Source organism: Phyllostomus discolor, chromosome 9, assembly GCF_004126475.2.
Source record: "Phyllostomus discolor isolate MPI-MPIP mPhyDis1 chromosome 9, mPhyDis1.pri.v3, whole genome shotgun sequence".
NCBI lineage: Eukaryota > Metazoa > Chordata > Mammalia > Chiroptera > Phyllostomidae > Phyllostomus > Phyllostomus discolor.
The window spans coordinates 58,434,739-58,458,067 of record NC_040911.2 but is presented as its reverse complement, the minus strand read 5'-3'; the positions used below and the strand labels follow the sequence as shown (position 1 = coordinate 58,458,067).

General features: G+C 40.5%; 1 protein-coding gene across 8 annotated transcripts in view; it reads right to left on the bottom strand.

The window, feature by feature from the left end:
- Positions 1–2,874: 2,874 nt before the first annotated feature.
- Positions 2,875–23,329, bottom strand: part of NINL (ninein like) — a 221,110-nt gene continuing 200,655 nt past the window's right edge. For 5 of the 8 annotated variants that reach the window (XM_036009413.1, XM_036009416.1, XM_028523570.2 and 2 more), the window contains 4 exons: positions 17,560–17,718; positions 16,125–16,238; positions 6,862–6,978; positions 2,875–3,847 (listed from right to left, as the gene is read on the bottom strand). In XM_036009413.1, coding sequence (XP_035865306.1) covers positions 3,647–3,847; positions 6,862–6,978; positions 16,125–16,238; positions 17,560–17,718 — 591 coding nt within the window. In that variant the 3' untranslated portion in view covers positions 2,875–3,646. The remainder of the gene's footprint in view (positions 3,848–6,861; positions 6,979–16,124; positions 16,239–17,559; positions 17,719–23,329) is intronic. The other 3 variants (XM_036009414.1, XM_036009418.1, XM_036009419.1) reach the window with 3 other exon arrangements.

The window sequence follows — 23,329 nt, the reverse complement described above, 5'->3', positions numbered from 1 at the left end:
ATGGCAAGGTGGCAGACCAGACCTCCAGGCGGGGGCTAGCTGAGAGAACCCAGGGCAAAGTGGTGGACTGTGGGCAGGGATGGCTGAAAACACCTGGTGAGGCAGCAGACCACGTGGATGGGTCTGGCTGAATTGGGAAACACTCAGAGCTGACTGGACTATGGTGGGGGTTGCCATGGTGGAAGAAACTCCCAGTCTCACATGAGAGTTTGTTGGAAAGTTGAGCTAGAGCCCAGCAAGCAAGCTGCATTTTTCCCCTCTGACCCCTCCCCCACAGACAGCAAAGAGGGTTGCCCTGCCCTGGTGAATACCTAAGGCCTGCCCCCTTATGACTTAACAGGTGTGCCAAGACAAAAAAATAGGGCCCAAATGAAAGAACATATCAAAACTCCAGAAAAAGCTAAGCAATGAGGAGCTAGCCAGTCTATCTGATGGAGAGTTCAAAACCCTGGTAATTAAGATGCTCACAGAACTGATTCAGCTTGGCTGGAAATGAAGGAACAAATGAAAGCTACCCAAAGTGAAATAAAGCAAAATATTCAGGGAATCAACAGTGACAGGAAGGAAACCAGGACTCAGTGATTTGAAACATAAGGAAGAAATAAACATCCAACTGAAAGAGAATGAAGAAACTAGAATTCGAAAAAATGAAGAGAGGCTTAGAAACATCTGGGACAACTTTAAATGTTCCAAATCTGAATTATAGGGGTGCCAGAAGGAGAACACAGGAGCAAGAAATGGAAAACTTATTTGAACAAATGAAGGAAAACTTCCCCGATCTAGTAAAGGAAATAGACTTCCAGGAAGCCCAGACAGTCTCAAAGAAATTGGACCCAAAGAACACACCAGGGCACATCATCATTAAGTTACCCAAGATTAAAGATAAAGAGAGAATCTTAATAGCAGCAATAGGAAAGGAGACAGTTACCTACAAAGGAGTTCCCATTAGATTATCCACTGATTTCTCAAAAGAAATCTTGCAGGCAAGAAGGGGCTGGAAAGAAGTATTCCAAGTTATGAAAGGCAAGGACCTACATCCAAGATTACTCTATCCAGCAAAGCTTTCATTTAGAATGGATGGGCAGATGAAGTGCTTCCCAGATAACGTAAAGTTAAAGCAGTTCCTCCTCACCAAAGCTTTATTATATGAAATGTTAGAAGGACTTACCTAAGAAATTGAAGATCAAAAGCTATGAACAGTAAAATGACAAAAACAACTATGAACAACTGAACCTAAAAACAACATGAAAACATAGAAATGCAAACAACTAGAACAGGAAGAGAATCAGAAATGGACATGACATGGAGGGTTTTCAGAGGGGGAGGGGAAAAATAGAGGGGCAATAAGAAGCATAATTGGTAAGCATAAAATAGATGGGGAGACATTAAGAATGGTATAGGAAACAAGTCAGAGAACTCGTACAACCCATGAACATGAACTAAGGAAGGGGAATGCTGAACGGTTGGGGGGTGCAGGGCAGAGGGGAATAGAGGGAGAAAATTGGGAAAGCTAATAGCATAACAACAAAATATATTTAAAAATACACACATACATACATACATACATACAAAAAATGTGGTTTGCCAACCTCTGTTCCTTGACTTCTGCTGTGATCATTGTTATTTACCTTCTTCTGATTACTTTGGTTTTAACTTGCTCTTTTTTTTTTCCAGTTATTTAAGGTGGAAGCTGGGGTCACTGATTTTGAGAACTTGCTGCTTTTCTATTACTGATATTTAGTGCTATGAATTTTTCCTTAAGTGATGCATTAGCTCCACTCAAATTTTCGTGTATTGTATTTTCATTTTCTTTTTTTAAAGATTTTATTTATTTATTTTTAGAGAGCGAAGGGAGGGAGAAAGAGAGAGAGAGAGAGAAACATCAATGTGCAGTTGCTGCAGGCCATGGCCTGCAACCCAGGCATGTGCCCAGACTGGGAATTGAACTTGCGACACTTTGGTTCACAGCCCACGCTCAATCCACTGAGCTACACCAGCCAGGGCTTGTATTTTCATTTTCAATCAGTTTAAAATATTTTCTAATTTCCCCCTCTGATTTCTTCTTTGTTTTGTGGGTTATTTGGCAGTGTATTATTCCTTTCCTGAATATTTGGGGATTTTCCAGATATCATTCTGGTCTTGATTTCTAATTTAATTCCACTGTGGTCAGAGAACATACTTTATATGACTCAAATCCTTTTACTTTTTTGAGAATTGTTTCATGGTCCAGAATATGGTCTAGTTTGGTGAATGTTCCAAGTGCATTTCTGCTGTTGTTGGCTGTTTGGTTGTATAAACATCAGTTGGTTGATAGTGTTGTTCAGGTCTATTAGATTCAGTCTCCTTGTTACTCCAATCCCGGCCAGAAGCCCAAAGTGAATGAAGATGTGTATCCTTTGATGGGCTTTGAAAAATGTATATACCCATGTAACCCAAACTGTAGTGAGACTTGCTATTTTAATAACTAGCATTACTAATCCCCATTCATTGCTCTTTCTTTCATATTATTTAATTTGCTTATCTAGTTGAACATATAAACTTTAGAAGTGCCCATTTCTGGGACAAGTGGTTGACTGGGGTAGTTTATATTTTATTGGGAATGTAATACTTAATGTTAAGTCTTCCTATCCAAGAACTGAGCTTTATACTTGTTTCTCATAAAACTATTTTTTATACATTTGAAATATTTTATAATTAAAAAGTTAAAAACAAAGAAGTTAAATAAATTTTAATTAAAAAGTTTATTGCAAATAGTGACTCTTCATATTACAGTAAACCAAATAATCAAAATTTGTGTATTTTTGATATAAAACAGTACTTAAAAAAAAACACCTCACCCAAGGATGTGTGTGTGTGTGTGTGTGTGTGTGTGTGTTTTAATTGATTTTAGAGAGGAATGCAGAGAGAGACAGAAATGTTGATGTGAGAGAGAAACATTGATCAGTTGCCTTCCATATGTGCCCCACTTGGGCATTGAACCACAATTTAGGTTTGTACCCTGACCGGGGGATTGAATCCACAGACAGCCCTTTGGTATATAGGATGACGCTCCAATCAACTGAGCCACCTGGCCAGAGCACAGAACTACACATTTTTAAAACATATAATACAATTTCCAGTGTGATGACATTTCAGTGAGGAAAAGATTGCATTTGCAGTAAATACCATTCATTATTCCTGAGTCCACAGACCTAACATAAGCACTGTCCAAACATCATCCCATGCTGCAGCAGTCCCTGACTTTGTCATTTACCACTGTGTGACAGTCACAGGGAGTGAAGCCTTTCTGGAAAGTTTGTATAGAACCACCATTGAAGGTACTAATGATTTAAACCCAAAGTAGTAATGGTGGAATGGTAAAACTGTACAGAGCCCTAATTTTGCATTTTAATCTTTCAGCCAAAGTCAAAACACAACATGAAATGTTTTACTGTGTTTTCTTTTAGCTCTTTGCTGAGAGCCTCTATAACCTGACTTCACCAATGACCAGGAAATTATCCAGGACTGCTAATAAAAATGTAGTCTTTCCCAATGTGTCTATTTCCCCAGTATCTGGCTCATATGTCCAGGTGTATATGACCAATGGGCCATAAAAAATTATGGCATCATGAAAGATGCTCTTTCAAAATGAATTCCAAGAAAACAATCAGTCTATATATACAGAGAAGGATGCTGAAGTCATCTTACTAATTAGTTTGTTGAGAGCGCTAACTTTTTCCTCCAAGATTCTGTTTTTTTTCTCAGCTACTCGTTGCTTTTCTTCTGTGATTTGAAGTGCTTTCATCAGATGAGCATTTTCCAAATACAGCTCCTTGAGCAGCAAATCAGATTTTGTGTTCTTTTCAAACTAGAGAGGAGAGAAAGCCATACTTTCTTTACTGTGAATCTAGTACAGAAATGCTACACAACCAGCTTGCCTCCTTTTATTCCATCTTTATACAAACCCATAATTTTGGAGTTTTTACAGATCCGATAAAATCATTGGATGTCATAACAATTTTTATTTTTCTGGCATGAGAGAGGAAATTGAGAATGTGATGAACTGTGTGGTAGAGAAAGTTTACGTCAACTCGGAAAGATTTTACCATGAAATGAAGACGTGAAAGACCAAAATCTAGGCCTCAAAAAGGACTATTCAGGACAATGTAAAGCAAAGAAATTGTCAAGAGTGCCAAAAAATGTGTTCATCCAACTTTGCTCTTTAGGCCCATCATGTCACTGAGGACATACCAAGACACTGTATTCACCCTTAAAATTGGTGCAGTCAACACACACAACAGCCATAGGAATTTCAGCAATGGGGACACAAGGCCACTCTAGTCATGAGTCCTTGTTCAACATACAAAGGCAAGGATATCCTGACCTTGGGCTTAAGTCAACACTGAAGTCATTCATTCAATGAGCACCTCTCGTGTGCTAGGCACTGCCCTAGCAACAACCCTGCTCTCATAGAGCACATATTCTAGTAGACATACATCAGAAACAAATATGCAGTGTGTCAGAGGGTAAGAAGTGCTGAGAGAAAACCCAGCAGTGGAGAGACAGCTGAGGAGGGGTTCCTATTTTGGTTGAGGTGAACAGAGAGGGCTTCTCTGCATGACATTTGAACAGGGGTCTGAATAAAGCACAGGAATAAGTCATGGAGCTGTCAAGGCATGAATGTCCTAGAGGGAGGAATAAGTGCAAAGACCCAGAAGCTGGGGCATGATGTGGGTAACAGAATGGCCTGGAGGGCTGTAACTGGAAGGCATGGTTGTGAGGAGGCCAACTGAAAAGTCAGACCTACCATGCTGTCTGGGCAGGGCACTAGATCCTGGAGAATCTTGGAGGCCACTGTAAAAACTGCCTTTTACTCAAGGTATCTGGGAAAACTGAAGGGTTCTGAGCAGAGTAAGGACAGCACCTCAACCACATTTGGAAAGGACTGTTGCCACTCCATGTTAACAGGTTAGAAGAAATAAGACACCAGTTCAGATACCAAAGATGATTGTGGGAGCAGTGGGATTGGGACAAGCAGTAGCTGGGTTCTGTCTCCACTCTGAAGGCAGAACTGGTGGAATAGATGAGAACATGGTGTGGGTGGGGGTCAGCTGAGGGAAAGAGCCCACTGTACTCCAAGGTTTTGGAACTAAGTCAATGGCAGGGGTGAGTTATGAGGGCAGGCAGGTGAGTTCAAAGACAACTCTAAAGGTATTTCTATGAGGAGAAGCAGAGAACTGGTAGGAACAGGGCTCCTTGACCCAGGAACCCAGAGGCAGGAAGGGTTGTGGGTGAGGTCAGGAGTGGTGGCACAGGTCAGGTCTAGGTGCGCATGGCCCTAGTACACTACATATTTGCTTTGGGTATTTTGGGCTGTCCAAGGACAGTTGAAAGGAGGGGGAAGAGGTGCTGGAGTTCAATGGGGAGAAAGGGTTCAGAATGCTATCTAGCCAGGGGGTTTGGGCAGGGCTGATGGGCGACAGCCACAAAACTGAACTAGAACTGGTCTCGCCAGGTAAGAGGAGGCAACGTGTACAAAGGAGTGACTGTAAGGGGGAGCCAGAATCCGATAGTTGGGAGGAAAAGTGAGGATGAGGGAGACATTGAGGGTCAGTGGATGGCAGAGCAGGCCAAGATAGTGGACAAGAAAGGGGGCAGGCTCCAAAGACTAGCTTAGCCTGGGAAACTTCCACCATGATTCAAGAGCAAGAGGCAACACGAATGTTTCATCCATTTGGGCTCAGTTCAGGATTGCTGAGATAAACCATACTTGATTATTATGTAATAAAAATATTTCTACAGATTCTCACATTTCTTTAATTTCTTCTAGCACTGCAACAGAACTTTTTTGAAGCAGTTGGAGTTTGCCTTTTTGTGTTTCTTCTTTTCTTCGGAGCTTGTCACCCCTCCCAGCACTCCCTGTGCTGGCTGCTCCACTGCCTGTTAGTTCTTACTGATTTAATTGCTGGCTGAATGAGATTGTAAACTTTTATTGATAAGGGCAGCTGTGACTTTTGTTGTTTTCTTCCTACAGCAGCTCAGATTATTTCTTTTTTTCCCATGGTGATTACTTCAAAAATATAGATCATATCATGCTCTTACTTAAACTCTTCCAATGGCTTCTAATTGCAATTAAAATCCAAACTGCTGACCTTAATGGGACCTGCCTACCTATACCCACCCAACAGATCACACCAGCCACAATAACTCCTCAGTGGCCTTCTGCATACCATGTGTGGTCCCATCTAAGGACATGTACCTGTTCTGTTCCCTCTGTGTGAAATGCATCTCCTCCTTGGGGATCTCACATATTCTTTAGCACATGCAGAGAATTGTGAGTGCCCTTTTACAGCTGCTTCAGAGACTGGGGGTGCTGTTGGAACTTAGCACTATAATGCACAGGACAGTTCTACCATGAGCATTCTCCCTTCTAAAATGTCAGCCTGGCCTCTCATCATTAGATGTCTGTTGCCATGCCATATCCTGACTATGCTCACCAGATGCCACCCATCACCATTTTCTTCAGAACAATTCTTATAACCTGAGGTCACTTATCTTGTTACATCTGTCTCTGCCTCCAGAATGTAAGGTCTTTGGGGGCTTATGTCAGGGTTTATCCACAACAATGCCTTGATACATAACAGGTACTTGGAATGACTGAATGAATATCTTTTCTGCGGTTATGTGAACACCTCAGAAAATACACCTTAAATAAAGTTTACACGAAGCCCCAGATTCGGTGGTTCCAAATGAATATAGGGTTCTTTTGAGTTCTGTTACAAGACAGTTGCTCCCTGAATCAACTACTTAAACACCCATAAAAGAAAAAAAACAATTCTGAAGGAGGATATTAGCATACACTGACACAACCCCCTCACTCACCTGCTGTCCCAGCTCAGCCACTTTTTCTTGTAGGAGCATTTCCATGTTCTTTGAAATCATTTCCAATTTTTCTATCCGCTCTTCTGTATCTTTAAGCTGTTTTTTATGTTCTTCCTGCTACAAAAGAAAGTTATAAACCAATATTTTACACTTTATTTTTTAAAAGATTTTATTAATTTATTTTTAGAGAGGAAGGGAGAAAAAGAGGGGGAGAAACATATGAGAGAGAATCATTGATCAGTTGTCTCACACATCCTGAACTGGGGACCTGACCTACAACCCAGGCATGTGCCCTGACCGAGAATCAAACCTACGGCCTTCAGTTTGTAGGCTGGCACTCAATCGACTGAGCCACATCAGCCAGGGCCCAATATTCTACATTTTAGGGTGAATCTTTTCAGGTTTGCTTACTGTAAAGTGGAAATTAGCTAAAGTGTGCAAATTTGAGAGTAACTATAGATAACCTTTGATCTATATAGAGTAAGTTAAAAAATGTCACATACAAAACAAGTCTCAATAAATTTAAGAAGACTTCTATCTTCTATCAGGCATCTCCTCTGACCAGAATACTATGAAACTAGACATCAACCACAGGAAGAAAAGTGAAAAACACAGAAAGACATGGAAGCTAAATAACATGTTACTAAACTAAACAATGGAAGAAATCAAAAGATACCTTGAAACATGCAAATGAGAATGCAACAACCCAAAATTTGTGGGACACAGGGAAAATAGTCCTAAGAAAGAAATTCATAACATTACAAGCATATCTCAAGAAACAATAAAAAGCTCAAACAATCTAATTTTACAAGTAAAGGAACTTGTAAAAGAAGAACAAAGCCCAAAGTGAGTGGAAAGAAAGAAATAATAAAAATCAGAGAAGAAATAAAAACATTAAAAAAAAATACAAAAGATCAATGAATCCAAGAGCAGCTTCCCTGAAAAAATAAACAAGACTTTAGGCTCATAAAAAAAAAACAAAGTGAAAAAATGAAGGGTGAAATAACAACTTATACCACACACAAGGGGTTGTAAGAAAATACTGTGAACAACTATATGCCAACAAATTGGACAATTTGGATAAAATGAATTAATTCCTAGAAACATACAATCTTCCAGAACTAAATCAGGAAGAATAAGAGTGTGAATAGACAGATTACAGTTAGTGATATTGAAGCAGTCAACAAAAAACAAATTCTTGGACTGAATGGCTTCATGGGTGAATTTTATCAACCTTCAGAGAAGAACTAACACCTCTCCTCAAACTATTCCAAAAAATTCAAGAGGGAGGACTCCCAAGCTCATTTTACAGGGCCAGTGTTCTCCTAAATCCAAAACCTAAATAAAGACATTACAAAAACGGAAAATTATAGGCCAATGTCCCTGATGAACATAGATGCTAAATTCCTCAACAAAGTATTAGTAAACCAGATCCAGCAATACATTAAAAAGATCATATACCATGATATGGTGGGATTTATTCAGGGGATGAAAGGTTGAAACAATATCTGCTAATTAAGAAACATGATACACCACCTAAACAAAATGAAGGATATAAACCACATGCTTATATCAATAGATGCAAAAAAGCAATTGATAAAATCCAGCACCTATTTATGATAAAAACCCTCAGCAAAGCAAAAATAGAGGGAATATACCTTAATACAATAAAGGCCATATTTGACAAACACACAAGCAACATAATCCTCAACAGATAAAAACTACAAGCATTCCCCTTTAGATGGGGAACAAGTCATGGACGTACACTTTCACCACTCATTCAAGTCCTAAGAAAGCACTCAAACAAGAAGAAATACAAGGCATCCAAGTCGGAAAGGAAGAAGTAAAATTGTCATTGTTTCTAGATCAGATGGCAAGCTACTATTTTTAGAGAACCCTGAAGATTCCTCAAAAAAACCAAAAAAGTATTAGAACTGACCAATGAATTCAGTAAAGTAGCAGTATACAAAATTAGTATACAGAAGTCAGTTGTATTTTATATGCCAATAATACACTATTGAAAAGGGAAACTAAGGAAACAATCCCATTCACAGTTGCTTCAAAAAGAATAAAATACCTAGGAATAAATCAAACCAGAGGTGTAAAGACCTGTATTCAGAAAATTACAAGACACTTAAGAAAGAAATTGAAGAGGATACAAATAAGTGGAAGCACATACTTATGTTCACAGACAGGAAGAATTAACATTATTAAAATTTCCATACTACCCAAAGCCATCTATAGTTTCAAAACAATTCCTATCAAGACACAAATGGCTTATTTCACAGAAGTAGAACAAATATTCCAAAAATATATATGGAATCACAAAAAAACCTGAGAAAGCAACAGTGATCTTGAGAAAAAACAAAGATGGAAGAATCATGCTACCTGATATCAAACTATACCACGAGTCCATAGTAATCAAAACAGCATGGTAATAGCATAAAAACAGAGATTCAGATCAATGGAACAGAATAGAGAACCCAGAAATAAACCCACACCTTTAAAGTCAATTAATATTTGACGAAGGAGACAAATTATAATGGGCTAAAGACAGTTTATTCAATAAATGGTGTTGGGAAAATTGGACAGATACATGAAAAAAAAATGAAACTAGACCACCTACCACCACACACAAACTCAAAATGGATTAAAGACTAAAAGATTAGACTTGAAACCATAAAAATCCTAGAAGAAAACAGAGGCAGTAAAATCTTAAACATTTCTCTTCCCAATACTTTTTCTGATATATCTCCTCAAGTAAGGGAAACAAAGAAAAAATAAACAAATGGGACTATGTCCCATTTAGTTTGACTACGTCAAACTAAAAAGTTTTTGCACAGCAAAGAAAACCATCAAAAAAGACCCCCAAAACAAAACAAACACCCCACAGAATGGGAAAACATATTTGCCAATACAGCTGATAAAATCCAAAATTTATAAAAAACTCAACACCAAAAGCAATCCAATTTAAAAAAATAGGCAAAGGACCCAAATAGGTACTTCTTCAAAAGTGTCTGTTTTTGAATAGATGTCTAACAAATATGAAAGGATACCCAACATCACCAATCATCAGAGAAATGCAAATCAAAACCACAATGAGGTGTCACCTCACACTGGTCAGGATGGCTATCATCAATAAATTAAAAAACAAGTGTTGGCAATGAAAGAGGAGCCCTTTTGCACTGTTGGTGTGAAGGCAGATTGGTGCAGCCACTGTGGAAAACAGTATGGAATTACCTCCAAAAATTAAAAATGGGAACTGTCTTAAGAAACCAAAACACTAATTGGAAAGAACATAAGCACCCCCAGAATCATTGCAGCATTATTTACAACAGCCAAAATTTGGAAGCATCCCAAGTTTCCATCAATATATGAGTGCATAAAACAGCTATGGTATATTTACATAATGGATTATTAACCATAAAAAAGAAGAATATGTTATTCTTTTCAATAGCATACACAGAACTGGAGAACATTATGCTAGGCTAAGTGAAATAAGCCAGTCAGTGAAAGACAAGTACCATATGATTTCATGCATGTCGAACCTAATCAACAAACAGAACTAAGAAGCACTCTGCTGGTGGGTGTTGTGGGGATGGAGGGATTGAGGAAGAAAATAGAACTCATGGACAGAGACAATGGTGTGGTGATTGTGGAAGGGTATGTTAATGGATGGAGGTGGAAGAGGGTATGTGGGATAAATGGCAATGGAATAAATACAATAAAATAAAAATAAAATTTAAAAATGTCTGTTCCTAGCTACCAAACTATTATTTTGTTTTGTAATTCAAGAATTAGCTAACTGCTTTGTCCTAAAAATTTAATCATAAATGACTCCAAAGTGAGTTTACCCTTTACATGTTATTAAGTATTTCTAAGGAATTTCTGATTAAATTGCTTTGTTTTGTCAATAATCTATCATAATTTATTTCCAGCTTAACATTTTTGCATAATCCTGATAGGTCATTCTTTGTTAGAATTTATGTTTTAGAAATATTGAATTTTACCCACCTTTCAAGTGTTGCTCTAATTTTTCCCCATGAAGGCACTCACTGCCCTCTGGCTCCTGATCTCCACATTCCTTCTGCCCTGAACTTTTCCTCATGAACTGTGTTTCAATATTTCAGGATCAAGTTGTTTTCTTGGACTTTTAAATTAAACCCCTGCACAGGGTGCACATGTTCCACAGACAATTCAAGCACTTTAAAAATACTAACTCATTCATGCCTTACAATAATGCTTTAGGTGAGTACTACTGGTATCTCAATTATACAGATGAGGAAACAGGAGTACAGAGAAGTTAAGTAACTGGCCCGGAGTAACTCAACTGGGAGGTGGGGGAGCCAGGATCCCAATCTCTGCAGTCCATGCTCTGAGGCACTGTCCTGCTTCCCTTTAAGGCAGGTACTCTCTTTCTACATATCCTGATGCCTAGTGCAGAGCCTTGCACACAGCAGGCTCCCCAAGTCTATGCTGTTACCTTGTTGACCTCTTACTGTCTGCCCTCCTCCTGCCTCCCTCGCATACTTGCTATTCTTAAACATACCAAGTACATACCCACCTCATGGCCATTGCACATGCTGCTCCTGCAGCCTATAGCCCTCTTCCTCCAGGTTACTGGATGGCTTGCTGCCTCAACAACTTTAAGTGTTGGCTTAAGGGCCACTTTCTCTGGCTATCCTGTTTAAAATTGGAAAGCCTCCCACTTCACAGCACTGATCACCATCTGACATGCTATTCATATTATGCATTTTTGTTTTGTCTCCCACCACTAAAATATAGGATCCAGAAGGGCACAGATTTTTGCTTTTGTATCATTTCTGTGTCCCTGATACCTAGATCAATGTGTATCCAGTAACTTTTTAAAACTTTTTTTATTGTTGTTCAACTACAGCTGTCTCCATTTTCCTTCCCCCACCACTCCCCCCTCACCCCAGCCATCCTTCCCACCCTTGATCCTACCCCACTTTGGTTTTATCCATGTGTCCTTTATAGATGTTCCTCCAGTAAGTAACTTCTGCAGTCCTTATGTGCCTTTGGCTGGATTTTTTTTTCAGTCTGCATAATGGTTTAGATTCTTTTTAAATTAGGTGTATCATTTGGAAACTGAGAGTGTTCATGTAAAAATCTAGTTTCTGGCTTCTCTCTGAAATCAGAAGAGATGGAATGCTGAGGCCTGAAGTCCCACAGGGCTACACAGGGGGGACCAGCACCCATCACTTCACTTACAACCTTTCTCTATCACCATCTTTCAGGTCCTGTGAGCATTCAGTGTGTGGTCCCAGACATATAGCCATGGGCCCTACTGCAGACCCTATGCAGCCTCAAAGGACGTACTGCATCTGGGAGGAACTGTGACCTCCAGGCTGAAGAGAACTTCAGGATCAGCTTGCTCTCTGAGGGGGTGGGGGACACCTTCCCTGAGAGGCTCGCTGCCCCTCCATGATCATTCCTTAGCATCTGTTGAGTCTCTTGTTATTAACATGAAAACTGGGCTCTCACAGCTTCTGTACAACCAATCCTCATGGAGTTAGGATGGCTGCTGGGATGTCTTCCCCACGGCATTAGGGTAGTTTTTGGCTGAATGCCAGTTATCCAACTGCATGCTCTCTTTCACCATCAGCTGAAACCTCAGGGCCTTTGTCTCCATGTACCCACTGTACTTCCAGTAGCTTCCTTGCCTCCTCCTAGGGGCTGCATCCTGGTGGAGCTGCTGAACTACTCACTGATCCCATTTTAGCAGCTCCTGTAGCTTGGCCATGCAGCCCAGAGGCACACTCTGCTCCATCTCCTTCTGCAGCTGGTGGACCTTATGCGAGTGCTGGCCAGGAGCATAAACCCTCAGCCTCAGGTTGGCTCCATGCAGCTATACTAGGGGAAAGGCCACAACAGCTGTGGTGTGGTTGCTGAGAACTGCAGGATCACTGCCAGATATAGAGGATTCTGTATTTAAGGATACCCTACAACTGGAAGGGCAAGTAAGCCATTTCTCTCATCTGTGATACTATGTCTGCAGTAGAATGCAGGATTTATAAAGAACCTATTCATTGGAACTCCCATGTAGCCAGAGGTGCTCAGTAAGAGAGTCAGGAAAAGTTGTGCATATGATCCTCAGAACGATGATGTTGAGACTCCACATTGGATCCGTGGGGGGGATCATGGTATATTCTGTCCATTTTTACCTTCCAGCACACTTCACTAGAGTCTGCTTATTTAAAAACTGTAACCCATGCAAGCTGGATATGGTCATTTTCCTTTAAGTGGAGAATTTACATCCTAAGACCTCTCAGATGCTATGGTCATGGAGGGTAATTAACACATAGTGAATGCAGAAAGGAACTTGGGAGTAGGTGTGGGGTAAAGTCCCTCAGCCACAGGGGATGGCACAGAACTCACAGAGTTATGCTGAGTCAGTATGACAGAACTGTACATTGTGTGGCAAGTATTTTCCCTAAGCAATTGAGAGATCAGATCCAAACACCATTTCATTCACTCTGATTCTCAGGGCTTCAGAATGCACAGTATTTCCTTGGCCCCTAAAAGAACTGGTCATATCAGCCCTTACCCACCTCTGAGGCTCCATCAAATGTCACACTTAGGAGGGCATCTTGCTACCTAGTATATGTCATCAGTTTGGCTCAAATAAACTCTTATAAAAATTCAAAAAAAATGTCACAGTCAGGGTAGGTCTCAAAGTGGCCATATAGAAAGGGAGGATGCCCACTCTGGCCACACAAGTGTGATAGTGAGGCTGCAAACCTCCAGCCCAGATTCCTTTCAATAGTCACTATGTCACCTCATATCTCTGAGAGGCCACCTCCGGGGCTGAAGGGGACTCAAGACTGGGAACATGTTGGAGGCATCCAGGCCTTTTGTGTGACCACCCCTGCTCCTTGGGAACAGCTAACTGCTGAGAACAGGAATGCTGCAGCTTTGCTCACCTAATCCTCTCTGAATTTCAAAGCCCTCATCGCACCTTGATTGTCCTCCCCTTATAAAAGATCTGGCCAGGAAAGAAAAGGGAAGATGGTTTGTTAGGGTATGAACCCGCCATCTTCTTGGATCGTCAGCCATCTGAATAAAGTGCTCATAAAAGAGTCAATCGCTGTCATTGCTTATTGGATTTGGTAGTGACAGGCAGCCTGAACGCCGGTGTCTTCTGGTTGCAGGGCCAGATCATCACTCTAACACACAGCTGTTCTCTAGGACAAGGATCATCCCAGAAAGACACACCTGTACAAGAATAGCTTCCAGTACAGGTACTGTGCTATTTTGAGGAAAAGAGAAGGAAGAACCTGTGCTAAGACACATCTCCACCAAAAATAGCTTCTTCTAGAGTTTCCCTCTTTAGATGGTCATTCTGCAACCCCCCTACCCAGACTTGAGCTTCATCTGAGGCCCTGTTAGAGTGCCTATGCATCCCAATGGCACTCCCACTCTGATCTTGCCCCCTACTTCCTCTGATGTACTCTTTCTTTGAACACACTCACACTCCTCACTGCCACCTTCTACAGCCACCCTTCTGAACCCCTGTGCCTGACAGCAACCTTTTCTGCAGGGAGGCTGCTGCAGGCCCAGCATGGTAGTCCCTGCAACCCTACTTTGTGACTATCTACATGGGCAATTAGCACGTAAGCATCCACATGCTAAATTCTTTCCAGTCCTTTCATCTCACCCTTCATCAAAGTAAAGCACACATAGAGCTGGTTCAGCTCCAGAGTTGACAGGTGGAGGCTATGCCATTCACCCACTGAGAGGTGGGCTCTGAGCCCTCCTCTTGAATTGAGGCTGGACCAATAGAATGTTGGATTTGGTCACCAAGTTTAAAAAAAAATGGCACTGAGACTTCCCCCAAGCTGCTCCCCTGCTGTACCTGTCCAACCTTCTTGACTAGTCACCTCCTAGATCTTCCTCATCAGAACCACCCACTGATGCTCCAGTGACAACAATAGCTCCCTCCCAGGTATCTTCATATCATCATGCCCATCCTCACCATGGCACACCTATAGGTACCTTAATTATTCTGTAGATGCCTCTACTTCCCTCCTCTGGACTTTCATCAGTGTGGCTTTGGAGGGAATCTTCTAAGTAACAAAGAAGTGGAAACCAGCTCGTGTTGCAACAGGATTGCTTAAGTAATGTACCTTCTGCCTGTGACACTGGCTGATTTTTTAGCCTCAAAGGGCTCAAATTGGCCAAGGCAATTTCTCAAGGGTCCTTTCACACTTAAACAGAGACAGAAACCTCCAAATACAGAAGAATCTCTGGGTAAGTGCTTGCTTGCAATAGGAAAGCTGACAGCCTACAGGAGCACCCTACTTTTTCAGACCAGGTGTGACCAACGCCAAGTCCAGCTGTGGGGCCAAAACCCAGTAGGGGAGCCAGCAAAGAGGCTCAGCAGGAGGAAAGCACTCAGGTATCACACTCAAGTGAGGCTGCAGCTGGGACTGAGGCCACGTTGGTTAGAGACCCCTACTATATTGTGCTCTGGGTGGCTTCTCCCAAGGACCCTCTTTCTTCCCTATAGCCCTGGCCCTCCAAGGGCACCCATATCTGAGTCTGCACTGGGCTCTTGGTCCTCAGGACACCTCCTACTGTTACACACCTGCCATTCTATCCTCCGCCTTGAGCATCTGGATCTCCCAGGGCGAACTGGCTACCCATCTGTGTGCCTGAACCTCAGACTGGCAGGGAACCCCAAGGTTCATGTTTGTCCACAGATGTGAGTTCCCTGACTCCATCTTTGTACCTTGCAATCCTGGCAAGCACTGGATAAATGCTGGAGCAGGAGAGCGTAGGAGCCAGCAGGTGTTACATACACCAACATGCAATTTCAGGGTTCCACTGTACATGTGTAAATATGTGTGAGATGGGAGCATGAAGCTCCTTACCCATTGGGTCTACTCTGCCCTGAGGCCTTGGATCTGATACTATGTCCCTTCCTCAGATGCCACCCTGAAGGTTTCCTCTGGCTCATCAGTTCTGTAAAGGGCACACCCAAGGACATGCTTATAGGCCTCCTTCCCTAAACTGAGGCATAGCTCTTCATATGGCCTGGACTAGTTATGGCCAACATAAGTTTGGACTAGACTTGACTTCAGTCCTGGCCCTCATAAGTGCCCCACTAGCTGTGCAACCTCAGGCCAGCCTGAAAATTTATCTGGGATGGACTAGTCCTGACAAGCCTCTGTCAGTACTGAACTTCATTGCCTCTGTTTCCCAGATGGGACCCGGTGTCTCAGACCATCATATATACCCACCCGGTTTTGACTTTCTTCAAAGGTCTCTCTCAGCTGTGACCATGACAGGCTCAGGCTCTGACATTCTTGATTCATGTGTTCAAGATCAAGTTCAAGTTTTTGAATTTGGTCACCCTGTTTTTAAAAAAATCAATCTCACATGTATAAGAAATAGCAGTTTGACACATGTTTAATGCAGAAACTTCAGAAAATTACAGAAAAGCAAAAATTGTAAAATTTAAGTCACGCATGATCCCAGCAGTCCAAGGACCACACCTGACACTGTATTGTCATTCTTTATCCCTTCCTCTACACACAGTATTTTTATTGGTAAGACTGGTACAGTGTTATATGCTGTGCTTTCCTCTTTATTATATCTTGATCATTTTTGCATGACAATAAATATTATTTGAAAACATGGTTTTTAACACCTGTACCATAAGTTACTGACTCATTCAGTAAATTGTAGATGAATGATTCAGATAGATTCCAATTCTGTTTTGCTACTATAAATACCACAGCAATGAAAATACTTCCAACTAAGTTTTTCCACAATCCTCAGGTAAAACTCAATAAGCAGAATCATGAAGTCAGAGGATACTGACATTCTAGAGGCTCTTGATACATACTTTGCCAAACTGTCCTTCAGAGGGGTTGTACCCATGTACTCTTTTACCATCAAAATTTAATTCCTTTCTGCTACCTTTTCTAGATAGCGGGTATTTGCAAAAGCTCCTGAAATCCACGTATTTTCCAAGGCTTGGGTAGGAGACTGTTCTGTGTGGCATGGGCCCAGCTCCCACTTGGAGATACACAGGACCCACACCCATAGATAGGTTCTCCCATGCGGAATCAGGCCTGCTATGTACCTAGGCCGCTTTGAGTCTTGCTTTTGCGTAAAAAACTCCCTCACTCTGAGTTGAGACAGCAAGTGCTTACTGTAACTTCCTAAAATCCATGCTAAAACTCCCCAGTTTGGAGTATAACCAGTTCAACTGCTTTTCCATTTTCACTTGCAAATATCTGTCTTCTGTGATGTGATTAGCGGCATTGGCTCCTTTGTTTTCTGTAAAAAGTAACCACCAAAAGCCAACCTGTGCATAGAAAATGAGGACCATCATGTACTGTGCCCAGAGTTAAAGGCCTGTCATGGTGGAGGCCGTGGCTTTTTGCTCCCCTTGAGAGTGAAGCTGCTCTCCCTTTTCCTCGACAGGACTCAGTAGCCTGTGTAAATGTCTCTCCCCCATCCACAATGTCTCCGATGCCAGGAGCTGGGTCTGCATCAGGCTTGCCAGTTAAGTCCCTAACTTCATGTGCAAGGCAGTGCCTATCTTTTGGCATTTTATGTAGGCAAATAGGCATTGCCTACCTAAAAACGCATGCTCCTGATGTGTTTAAGCTATTTCTTTACTGTGCCCACTCCTCTCTACCCCACTGCCTCCTGGTCGCTCCTTACCTGCAGCTCAGTCTGGTGTCCAGCCTCCTCTAGGCTTTGTGTTAACAGCTGAATTGTGATGCAGTTTTTCTTGATTTGAGCCTGCTGAGTAGCAGCCTTCTCTCCCAGCTGAAGGACCCTTTGGTTGAGCTGAAACAATTCATCCTTACACTTCTGACTCTAAAGCAAATGGGTTGAAACAGATGAAAAAGTTATTTTTAAACCAGCAACTCGATTCAGACCATTTCAGTGGTTTTCAACAAGGGATGCTTTTGTTTCCCAGGGGATACTTACACTGTCTTGAGACATTTTGAGGTATCACAACAGGGACTGGCATCTAGTGAGTGAGGTGCTCAGCACCCTCCAAAGCAGAGAGTGATCTGGCCCAAACAGAAATCATGCAATCATAGGAAACCCTGCTCTATTCCTAGAAAAAATGAGATATATCTGGACCAACAAAGGTGGCTATACCCAGTAGATAGTGAATGCTTAACAAACATTTCCTGGGTGGTTGAGCAAATGCATTGTGAATTGAAACAACAACTAGGAAGCTGGTTCTACCATCTTTTACCATAGAAATTCTAGTTACTGTGAACTAATTTTCATGCATATCTTCATACAAGCCACTTACTTGTTTTTTTCCCACAACAGTCAGTTCTTGAGGCTGTGTGCCAGGAGCTCTCAGGTATTATCAGAATGTTATCCTCTGAGCTAGCTTCGGCGCTCTTGGAAATACACACACCTCACTTTTTCCTCAGGACAGGATTGTGCTAACACCCATACTACTTTTATGTTTTTGAGGGTTTGATAAGCACATAATGGAACCCAGGAGTTGTTGAAACTCAGATTATTTAGGCTTAGTTAACCTACACTTTTCTCTTGTGATGACTTCTCCTTTTCTTTCCCGTAAATTGATTGTCATCTTGAGGTGTTTCCATATCATAAGTTCATGGCAGTTACATCTGGTATAAAGCTCCCTTGTGTTTATAACATTTTACTGGGGAAATTAACATTTTTTCAATTATAGTTTACATTCAATTTTAATTTGCATTAGTTTCAGTTAGTACAGCATAGTGGTTAATGATAATACATTTTACAAAGTATTACCCCAATATTTCTAGTACTTGCCTGAAACCATACATAGTTACTGCAATATTATTATTATTTTTAATATCTTTTATTGATTATGCTATTACAGTTGTCCCATTTTCCCCCCTTCACTCCCCTCCACCCTGTACACCCTCTCACACTCATATCCCCCCCTTTAGTCATGTCCATGTGTCATACTTATAAGTGTTAACTTCTAGATTTCCCATACTATACTTACCCTCCCCCTATCTATTTTCAACCTACAATCTATGCTACTTTTTCTCTATACCTTCCCCCACCTCCTTCTCCCACTCCCCTGTTGCTAACCCTCCATGTGATCTCCATTTCTGTGGTTCTGTTCCTGTTCTAGTTGTTTGCTGAGTTTCTTTTGGTTTTGCTTTAGGTGTGGTTGTTAATAATTGTGAGTTTGCTATCCTTTTACTAGACATGTTTTTTCTTTATCTTCTTTTCTTAGATAAGTCCCTTTAACATTTCATAAAATAAGGGCTTGGTGATGATGCCTTTAACTTGACCTTATCTGAGAAGCACTTTACCTGCCCTTCCATTCTAAGTGAAAGCTTTGCTGGATAGAGTAATCTGGGATACAGGTCCAGATTACTTACTCCATGTCTTTCATGACTTGGAATATTTCTTTCCAGCCCCTTCTTGCCTGTAAGGTCTCTTTTGAGAAATCAGCTGACAGTCTGATGGGAACTCCTTTGTAGGTCACTGTCCCCTTATCTCTTGCTGCTTCTAGGATTCTCTCCTTCATTTTTACCTTGGCTAATGTAATTATGATGTGCCTTGGTGTGTTTCTTCTTGGGTCCAACTTCTTTGGGGCTCTCTGAGCTTCCTGGATTTCCTGGAAGTCTATTTCCTTTGCCAGGCTGGGGACGTTCTCCTTTATTATTTGTTCAAATACGTTTTCAATCTGTTGCTTTTCCTCTTCCCCTTCTGGTACCCCTATAATTCGGATGTTGGAACGTTTAAAGATGTCCTGGAGGTTCCTAAGCTTCTCCTCATTTTTTTTAATTCTTACTTCTTCATTCTTTCCTGTTTTTTTTTTTCTTCCTTCTGGTCCACTCTATGGTTTTCAGTCCCAGTTTCCTTCTCATCACTACTGGTTCTCCGTGCATCTTCCTTCATCTCTTTTATGGTAACCTGCATTTTTTCATGTAGTTTGCACCCAAAATCAACCAATTCTGTGAGCTTCCTGATCACCAATGTTTTGAACTGTGCATCTGATAGATTGGCTATCTCTTAGTCACTCAAAAGGATGAGCCCTGGGACATTGATCTGTTTTTCTGTTTGAGACATGCCTGTCTCTCTCTCTCCTTTTCTTTCTTTCTTTTCTTCCTTCTTTCCTTTCTTTCTTTTTTGGTCTGGTCGCTCCTGTAATGGTGAGGGGTGGAGCCTTAGGTGTTCACCAGGGCTGGGCACCCCAGTCGCTAGATTGTGACGTTGTATGTGGGGGCAGGGGCAGGAACAATGGCAGCAGCTCCATTCTCCGTGGGACCTCGGTCCCTTCTCCGGGATCCTGGGTTGCGCACTCTGCCCTGCTCCACAATCGCCGCCTCAATGGGTCTGCCAGCTGCCGCTTGCCTACTCAGGGTCCACCCACTGCAATCTTGCACGCCCCACATGCCTTACGCACCCAAGGTCGCCTTATGTGCCCAACTCTCTCTGCTCTCCCCACCTCGACCCGTGCCCAGCTTCTCATCTCCGCCCCTCCTACCGGTCTGGATGAACAGGTCTACTTCAACTTCTTGGCTGTCCGACTTCCATTCAGATAAATTCTCTGTCAGTTCTGGGTGTTATTCTGCCTCTAAATTGTTGTTGTTCTAATCTTGGTTGTGTGTGGAGGTACGGTGCGTCCACCTATGCCTCCATCAGGCCAGAAGTCCACAATATTATTTTTTTTATTTTAATGATTTTATTTATTTATTTTTAGAGAGGGAAGGGAGGGAGATAGAGAGAGAGAGAAACATCAATGAGGGAGATAGAGAGAGAGAGAAACATCAATGTGTAGTTGCTGGGGTTCATGGCCTGCAACCCAGGCATGTACCCTGACTGGGAATCGAACCTGTGACACTTTGGTTCGCAGCCTGTGCTCAATCCACTGAGCTACACCAGCCAGGGCTGCAATATTATGGACTATATTTCCTATACTGTACTTTATAGCCCCGTGACTATTTTCCAACTATCAATTTGTACTTCTTAATCCCTTCACTTTTTTTTACTGTCTGGTAACTACAGTATGTTCCCAGTATGTCTTTTATTTGTTTATTTATATTATATTATACAAGTGAGTGAAATCATATGGTATTTGTCTTTACCTGACTTAATTAATTTCACTTAGCATAATACCCTCTAGATCCATCCATTTTGATGCAAATGGTAAGATTTCATTCTTTTTTTATGGCCAAGTAAGTAATATTCCATTGCATATATGCAAAACAATGTTTTTCTATCCACCCATCCACTGATGGGTACTTGGGTTGCTGCCATTTCTTGGCTATTATAAGTAATGCTGTAGTGAACATAGGGGTGCATATATTCTTTTGAATTAATGTTTTGGGTTTCTTATGTATATACCCAGAAGTGGAATCACTGGGTCATAAAGCAGCTCCATTTTCTTTTCTTTTCTTTTTTTTTTTTTTTTGAGGGCTCTCCATACTGTTTTCCATAGTGGCTATTAATCTTCATTATCACAAAAAGTGCATGAGGGTTCCCATTTATCCACATCCCTGCCAATGCTTTTTTGTTGATTTATTTATGATAGCTATTCTGACATGCAGCATGAAGTTATATCTCATTATGGTTTGAATTTGCATTTCTCTGATAATTACTGACCTTTAGTATCTTTTCATGTTTATCGACTATCTGTATTTCCTCATGGGAGAAGTGTCTATTCAGATTCTCTGTTCATTTTCAAGTTGTTGGGGTTTTTTTCTTTTGGTGTTGAATGTATGAGCACTTTATAAATTTTGGATATAAACTCCTTATGGGATGTATCATTGGCAAATATCTTTTCCCATTCAATAGATGATCTTTTCACTTTGTTGATACATTTCACCTTTGCTTTGCAAAAACGTTTTAGTTTGATATAGTCCCATTTTATTTTTTCTTTTGTTTCTCTTGCCCAGAGATATATCAGAAAAAATATCTTAAGAAAAATGTCAGAGATTTTAGTATTTATTCTTTTTTTCTAGTTTTTTTTTAAATTTCTAGTCTTATATTTAAACCTCTAATACACTCTGAATTCATTTTTGTATATGGTATTAGAACATGTTCTAGTTTCATTTTGTTGCGTCTTCCCAACTTTCAGAACACCATTAATTGAATAGACTGTATTTATCCCATTGTATGTTCTTACCTGCTTTATTAATTGAACATATAGGGGTTTATTTCTAGGCTCTCTATTGATTTATTGATCTATATGACTATTTTATTTTAATTCCAGTACCATCCTGTTTTGATTATATATAGCCTTGTGGTATAGTTTGATATTAGGTAGTGTTGTATCTCCAACTTTGTTTGTTTTTTTTTTTTTTCTCAAGACTGCTATGGCTATTAAGGATCTTTTGTGGTTCTATATACATTTCTGGAATATGCCATTGGTATTTTGATAGAAATTGCACTGAATATACAGATCACTTGGGGTATTGTGGACATTTTAATGATGTTAATTCTTCCTACCCATGAGCATGGTATATACTTCCATTTATGTGAACCTTTTTCCATTTCTTTCTTTAGTGTCATAATTTTCCAAGTACAGGTCTTTTACCCCTCTTCCTTAAATTTATTCCTAGATATTTTATTTTTCCTTGATGGAATTGTAAATAGCATTGTTTTCTTCATTTTCCTTTTTGATATTTCCTCATCAGTGTATAAAAAGAAAATAGATTTCTGGATATTAATTTTGTATCCTACTACTTTACTGAACTCACTTATTGGTTCTAGTAGTTTTGGGGGAGGAATCTTTAGAGTACTCTATAGTCTCATGTCATCTACAAATAATGAATTTTACTTCTTCTTCCAATATGGATGCCTTCCATTCCTCTTTCTTGTCTGATTGCTATAGTTAGGACTTTCAGTACTATGTTGAAGAGAGGTGAAAGCGGACATGCCAGTTTTGTTTCTGATCTAAAGAGAAACACTTTTAGTTTTTCCCTGTTGACTATGATGTTATCTTAGGTTTGTCATGTATGACCTTTATTATATTGAGGTACATTCCCTCTATCCCCATTTTGCTGAAAGCTTTTATTTTAAATAAGTGCTGATTTGGGTCAAATGCATTTCTGCATTTATTGATATGATTATATGATTTTTATCATTCATTTGGTTTATATGGTATTCCATACTAACTATTTTGTGGATATTGTACCAACCTTGCATCCCAGAAATAAATCCCACTTGATTATGGTGTATAATTTTTTAAATGTATTGGTGAGTTTGGTTTGCTTATATTTTATTAAGGATTTTTGCATCTATGTTCACCAGGAATATTATTGTATAATTTTCTTTCTTTTAGTGTCTTTTTCTGGTTTTGGAATTAAAATAATGCTGGCCTCATAAAATATGTTTGGTAGTTCCTTCCTCTTGAATTTTTTAGAACAGTTTGAGAAGAATAGGTTTTACCTTAGAAGTTTGTTCTCTTGGAAAATTTACCTATGAAGCTGTCTAGCCCAGGAATTTTATT